The 7,180-nt window shown below is 53.8% G+C and overlaps 1 protein-coding gene across 2 annotated transcripts; it reads left to right on the forward strand.

The window, feature by feature from the left end:
- Positions 1-241: 241 nt before the first annotated feature.
- Positions 242-6,914, forward strand: STX4 (syntaxin 4). Of its 2 annotated transcripts, none has more exons than XM_030925344.1 (11): positions 242-580; positions 758-859; positions 971-1,070; positions 1,207-1,281; positions 1,718-1,788; positions 4,666-4,774; positions 4,854-4,930; positions 5,250-5,387; positions 6,295-6,405; positions 6,477-6,572; positions 6,666-6,914. In XM_030925344.1, exons 1-10 carry the CDS (start codon positions 551-553, stop codon positions 6,555-6,557), a joined length of 894 nt encoding a protein of 297 aa, XP_030781204.1. In that variant the 5' UTR covers positions 242-550; the 3' UTR covers positions 6,558-6,572; positions 6,666-6,914. The 2 variants fall into 2 exon arrangements, with proteins under 2 accessions (XP_030781204.1, XP_030781205.1); XM_030925345.1 differs by having other exon boundaries at positions 281-580; positions 949-1,070.
- The last annotated feature ends 266 nt before the right edge of the window (positions 6,915-7,180 follow it).

The raw sequence follows: 7,180 nt of genomic DNA on the forward strand, positions 1-7,180 counted from the left end.
AGCGTCACATTCTGCGGTCCACGAGTTTGGGACCGGGTTGGTCACGTGACGCGGTGGGGGCACCATGGGGTGATGTGAGATGCGGGTGCCTCAGATTACGTACAAATGACGTATTCCTACCCCTTTTGGCAACCAGATTTCCGTTGAAGATGCAACGGTTCCGGTGACGGTAGCGTGTTCTCTCATCCCGGCAGCTCCGCTTCCGCTCGGGGCGCAACAACTTCCGACTCCACCTTCCCCGCCTCGGGCGAGGAAGAGACGCGACCATATGCGCATGCCCCGAATTTATCACGGAGGGGCGGGGCTGAGGCTGCTGGAGCTGGAGGGGGGAAGAAAAGGGAATTCCAACCTGTGGAACCTTGGGGGGTCCCCGGGGTCGGCGCCTTCCCATTGACTGTGGGCGGTGCAAGGGACGGAGGCTCTGGTGGCTCGTGGGGGTGTTGGGGTCCGCAGGGGGAGGGAGGGGAGTGTCAGAGTGTGAGTGGGGTACGGGAATTCCAAGTTTGCGGGCCTCCCGGTCTGACGCCGGGGAGGGAGAGCTCAGGCCGCCATGCGGGACAGGACCCACGAGCTGAGGCAGGTGAGACGCCAGGGCAGCGGGGATGGGGACGGGCGGACGAACTGGAACGCAGGACTCCTGGTCTTCGGGGTAGGGAGGGGTGGCTGATGGCCAGGAAGGAAAGTCCCGGAAGCCTGTGGGTCCTGCGGGGTGACAGCCGCAGCGAAACAGTGGTGCCAATGACTCCGGGCCTGGCAGGGGGATGACAGCTCGGACGAAGAGGACAAGGAGCGAGTTGCGCTGGTGGTGCACCCGGGCACGGCACGGCTGGGGAGCCCGGACGAGGAGTTCTTCCAGAAGGTAAGGGGATGGAGTCTCGGCCTGGATTCGCGAGGGGGTAGGAGGACCCGAGGAGCAGCGTGGTCTGGAGTACCCCATATCTCTTTCAGCCCTCTCGGTCACCCTCCCCAGGTCCGGACAATTCGGCAGACTATTGTCAAGCTGGGGAATAAAGTCCAGGAGTTGGAGAAACAGCAGGTCACCATCCTGGCCACGCCCCTTCCTGAGGAGAGTGAGTGAAACCCCGGCTGCATAGCGCATGCTCCACCCCAGGGATTGTGGGGGTTGTAGTTTCACGCAGGTGGTGGCCAGGGTGGTTTGTTGAGGTGGGGGCTGCTGTTTGGGAGTCGTGGCCTTCTCTTATTCAGGCATGAAGCAGGAGCTGCAGAACCTGCGCGACGAGATCAAACAGCTGGGGAGGGAGATCCGCCTGCAGCTGAAGGGTGAGCTACTGGGACCTCAGGCAGATCCTTCCCTCTGATCCTGCCCTGTTGTTGGTATATCTGGGGAGTGTGTGGCCCAGAGAAGCCAGTGATATATCCAGGTCACACAGCAGGCCTGGTTCTAGCATCTCTGTCTCCTGGCCTCCAGGCCATTGTACTCTCCACAGCACAAGCCGGTCTCTCAGGTTCTTTTATTTACAATGAAACCATTTACTTACACAGTTATCGCTGCCCACTGGGCATTCTTTGGACAGGGAGATGGGGTTTTGTTAGGTGGCCTCTGCATTCCTACGGGAACTCAAGTGATGTAATGCAAAGAAAAATAAACTTACTTTCTCCTCTTGGAGGCTCAGCCTTAGTCATTTTATGATAAATTATATTTCCCTAAAAATCCTATGGAGACAAGTACCCCCAATACCCCTGTGTCTTCCCACAGCCATAGAGCCCCAGAAGGAGGAAGCTGATGAGAACTATAACTCCGTCAACACAAGAATGAGAAAAACCCAGGTGGGTTTTTTTTCTCAGAAATGAGGACATTTCAGCAAATGTTTCATGAAGTATTAGATGACAGATGTATGAAGGAAGGGCCTGCAGATGTCATGGAGTCCAATTGGATGATTTTTTCAAGTGGGGAACCTGAGCTCAGAGAGAGAAAGAACTTGCTCAAGGTCAGGAAACCAGGTGTCCTGATGCTCAGTCCGGTTATAACACCCTGCTTTATTTTCTTCCATTCAATAAGAAGTTACTTATTGACCCCAGACAAGACCTAGGCTTGACTGTGGGACACATGTTTTCTTTTCTTTTTGCCTCAGCCTCCTGAATAGCTGAGATTACAGGCGGACACCACCATGCTGAGTTAATTTTTGTATTTTTAGTAGAGACGGTGTTTCACCATGTTGGCCAGGCTGATCTCGAACTCCTGACCTCAGGTGACCTTCCTGCCTCGGCCTCCCAAAGTGCTGGAATTACAGGCATGAGCCACCGTGCCCAGCTGGGACATGTGTTTTCTAGGAGTCAAGATGAGGAGTTAGGGTTCAATAGGGGATAAAGACATTACTCACGTGGGATCTGGTGGCTAATGGCGCTGCCCAGGGAAGGAGAGTGAGAAGTCACAGATTGATTGGCAGGTTTCCTATCTATGTGACAGGGACATACTTAGTCCCACAGGTGGAATTCAAGAAGTCAGGAAGTGGAACTTCCCTGGGGCAACACTGAAGAGGAACTCCCCTGGTGTAATATCTTTTTTTAAATTATTATTATTTATTTGAGATGGAGTCTCTCTCTGTCGCCCAGGCTGGAGTACAGTGGCACAATCTTGGCTCACTGCAACCTCCACCTCCTTCAAGCGATAATCCTCCCTCAGCCTCACAAGTAGCTGGGATTACAGGCGTACACCACTACACCTGGCTAGTTTTTTATATTTTTGGTAGAAATGAGGCTTCACCATGTTGGCCAGGCTGGTCTTGAACTCCTGACCTCAAGTGATCCACCTGCTTTGGCCTCCCAAAGTGCTATGATTACAGGCATGAGCCACCGTGCACGGCCCCTGGGGTGATATCTTAGTAAGGAGATTTGCAGTGATCTGACTGGCCCTCTCTGTGTCCCCAGTGAGGAGGATACCAGGAGGTCAGGGTTGGAGTAGTTGAGCCCAGGGCTCAGCAAAGACCCCAGATTGAAGATGAAACAGCTTGGGCATCTTGGAAGGGTGCAGCTGGAACCAGGAGAGCAGATGTGTCTCTGGAAAAGGAACTCCAAGGAAGGAGCATATTTAAGGCCTCAGGAGAAGGGGCAAGGCAGAGCAGATACCCCAGAGCTAGTGTTTCTGGGGAAGCCTGTGGTGGTGATTGGCATGAGTGGTCAAGGGCCCATGTGGGCCTGTTGCACCTGTTTCGCCCAGGCATTATGTTCATCTCTAGGCATAGGAACTGTGGTGTAGGCAGCAAGGCTGGCATTCAGCAAGCATTCAGCAGTTACATATTGGGTGCCTACTGTGTGCTAGACCTTTTTGGAACTGTTTAGGGTACAGCAGTGAATCAATGATCCCTATCCTCATGGAACTTCCCTTCTGGTGTAGACAATCACCATAATAAATAAGTGAATTATTTAGAACATAATAAGCATTAAGGAAAAAAGAGCAGGGGAATAGGGACTGAGCATGCTGGAGGAGGGTAGAGTTGCAGTTGAAAGCAGGTGGAGGAAGCTTCATTCAGAAGGTAACATCTGAACAAAAGACTTAAAGGTGTTTATGGGGAATGAACATTCTAGGTAGAATGAGAAGTGAATGCAAAGGTTTAAGCTGAGAGTGTGCTTTGTCTAGGGAGGGCTGTAAGGAGACCAATGTGGGTGGGTGGAGGGAGGGAATAGTAAGAGGAAGTAAGATCAGAGAGGTCATGGGAGAAGGAGAGATCATAGAGGGCTGGCCATGTACCTTGGCTCACACCTGTAATACCAGCACTTTGGAGGCTGAGGTGGGAGGATTGGTTGAGCCCAGGCGTTTGAGACCAGCCTGGGCAACATTGCGAGACCCCATCTCTCTCTTTTTTTTTTTTTTTGAGACAGGGTCTCACTCTGTCACCCAGGCTGAAGTGCAGTGGTGCCATCTCTGCTCACTGCAGCGTCCACCTCCTGAGTTCAAGCCATTCTCCTGCTTCAGCCTCCCAAGTAACTGGGACTACAGACACCCACCAATGCACCCAGCTAATTTTTGTATTTTTAGTAGAGATGGGGTTTCACCATGTTGGCCAGGCTGGTCTTGAACTCTGACCTCAGGTGATCTGCCTGCCTCAGCCTCCCAAAGTGCTGGGATTACAGGCATGAACCACCGTGCGGGCCAACCCTGTCTCTATTAAAAATAAAAATAGGCCAAGTGCAGTGGCTCACTTGTAATCCCAGCACTTTGGGAGGCCAAGGTGGGTGGATCACCTGAGGTCAAGAGATTGAGACCATCCTGGCCAACGTGGTGAAACCCCATCACTACTAAAAATACAAAAATTAACCATGCATGGTGATGTGCACCGGTAGTCCCAGCTACTTGGGAGGCTGAGGCAAGACAATCGCTTGAACCCAGGAGGCCAAGGTTGCGGTGAACCGAGATTGCGCCACTGCACTCCAGCCTGGGCAATAAGAACAAAACTCTGTCTCAAAAAGTAAATAATAAATAAATAAAAATAAAAAAGATCATGCAGGGCCACATAGACCTGCTAAGGGCTTTGGCTTTTTGTCTAAGAGAAATGGGGGAGCTTGTCAAGGTCATCACAAGGTGGTTAAGGTGGCAGACCCCGCATAAGAACTCATGCTATTTGCTCACTGTACTATGGGATTGCCGAGGCCCAGACCGGGCAGGGATCCTCCCAGGGGCACCCAGCCTATATTCTTCATCTTTAGCATGGGGTCCTGTCCCAGCAATTCGTGGAGCTCATCAACAAGTGCAATTCAATGCAGTCCGAATACCGGGAGAAGAACGTGGAGCGGATCCGGAGGCAGCTGAAGATCAGTGAGTTGTGTGTGCCCAGCCTGGCCTGCAGGGGCAGGTAATCCCAACCCAGCCCTGAGCCTGGCCTTTTCCTTCACAGCCAATGCTGGGATGGTATCTGACGAGGAGCTGGAGCAGATGCTGGATAGTGGGCAGAGCGAGGTGTTTGTGTCCAATGTGAGTGGCCACAGCCAGCCCCTCTCTGCTGTGCCTCCCATCCCCTCTGAGTCCTGTCCCTTTCTTGACCTCCTGGGCTCAGGTGATCCTCCTGCCTCAGCCTCCTGAGTAGCTGGGACTAGAGGTGTGAGCCACTGCACCCCCCTTGCTATGTCCCTTTCTGATTGAGGGTACCCTGAGGCCCCTAAGGGAATTAATTAGCCGGCCTGGAGTCGCCCAACAGATTCCAGGCTGAGGGCTCCCCAGAAGTTCAACAGGAGCTTCTGACCTGCTGTCAGTCTCCCTGTGAATAGTTGCCCCACTCCTGTCCATCCCCCAGATCCTGAAGGACACACAGGTGACTCGACAGGCCTTAAATGAGATCTCCGCCCGGCACAGTGAGATCCAGCAGCTTGAACGCAGTATTCGTGAGTTGCATGATATCTTCACTTTTCTGGCTTCTGAAGTGGAGATGCAGGTGAGTGCCCTGCGCAGCCCCAGACGTGAGACCAGGCTCAGTCCAAACTGCTAGCCTCCTGCCACCCTTAGATTCTCTCCCTGAGGCTTTTGTGTCTTCCAGGTTTGGCCATCCCCCCGAACTGGTGCTTATTCTTATCCTTAGCTGTACCCCGAGAATAGTGCCTGCCTCTGCTGCTACCCAGATACCCACTCCCTTCTGCATAGCACCCTGCCCTCTCTCCAAAACTTGAGCCTGCCCAGGTCTGGCCCCAGCCCCGGCTCCCCCTCCACTAACGGCATCCACCCTGATACCTCTCAGAGGTTCATTCAGAGTTGCCTTAGAGGGGCTGCCTCCTAACATCTGTACAAGGCTGGGGTGGGGGCGATGTTCCCCTGGCCCTGGTTGCGTGAGTTTAGTTGAGCTTCCAGCCCTGTCCTGGAGGAGCTGGCCTCAGTCATGCTACAACCAATGCCCTTTTGCAGCTGAAAAAGATCTGCCCTTTGCAGGAAAGAGATCTCATTCAGTAGGAGTACTGAGACCTGAGGCTGGTGGTGCCAGGAGGAGGCAGGGATAGGGAGGGCTTTGCAGCAGCTGTAGATAGGCCTGGAAGAATGGGTAAATTCAGACAGATTTGTGAAGGCACAGTTCACCATCTGTGAAAGGTATGAGCCATTTGAAGTCCTTAGCTCCAAGCTACCACTGCAGATAGAGGTCATATGGGATAAGCGAGCAGGGGACAAGGGACTACATGATAGAAGGGACCTGGAAGCCATCCCCAAGGAGTCTGAACTTTTGTCAGATCGAGTCTTGCCCTTGTCTTTGTTAGTGCAATCTTTTTTTTCCTGCCAGGAATGCTCTTCAGTCATGTGGGGTGGGGTGGGCAAAGGCATCCTTACCTCCCTGAATCACCCCATCCTCTGAGCAGGGGGAGATGATCAATCGGATTGAGAAGAACATCCTAAGCTCAGCGGACTACGTGGAACGCGGGCAGGAGCACGTCAAGACAGCCCTGGAGAACCAGAAGAAGGCGAGGAAGGTGAGCCTCCCAGGCCCGGCCTCTGCCCCAGGCACCCTGTGTGACTTCCCTGACCCCCTCCTCTCCCACAGAAGAAAGTCTTGATTGCCATCTGTGTGTCCATCACCGTCGTCCTCCTAGCAGTCATCATTGGCGTCACAGTGGTTGGATAATGTCACGCATTGTTGGTGAGATGTTGTGGGCTGCCCTCTGGCCTTCCCCAGCCCTGGCCCCAGCCCTCCCTTCTCCCTCAGACCCTGTTCTCCCTCCTTTCCTTACAGGCACTAGGAGCACCAGGGACCCAGGGCCTGGCCTTCTCTCCCAGCAGCCTGGGGGCAGGGCAGAGCCTCCAGCCGGACCCCTTCCTCACACTGGCCCCTATGCAGAAGGGCAGACAGTTCTGGGGTTGGCAGCTGCTCATTCATGGTGGCCTCCTCCTTCAGGCCTCAATGCCTGGGGGAGGCCCGCACTGTCCTGATTGGTCGGGACACACAGTTTTGTAAAAAATTAAAAAACAAAAAAAGAGCGTAGAAAGCCCTGTGCACGTGTGTTCCTGGAAGGGCTGGCCCAAGGCTTCCGGGCATCCAACCTCCCTACCTCCTGGACGTCCCAGGGCCAGGTCCAGCCCCTGCTGCTCAGGTCAAACTGCCATGGGTGCTGTGCCCACAGCAGGCTGGCTCTGCCTTTCTGCGCCCCCATAGGAATGGGTGGCCAGGTAGGGGTAACACCCGCATCTAGCTCCTCGCTCAGTACTGTCCCCCGGGAAAATACCACTGTGAGTATCTGTCTTGGAAAT

This window comes from Rhinopithecus roxellana, chromosome 20 (assembly GCF_007565055.1).
Source record: "Rhinopithecus roxellana isolate Shanxi Qingling chromosome 20, ASM756505v1, whole genome shotgun sequence".
In the NCBI taxonomy this organism is placed as follows: Eukaryota; Metazoa; Chordata; class Mammalia; order Primates; family Cercopithecidae; genus Rhinopithecus; species Rhinopithecus roxellana.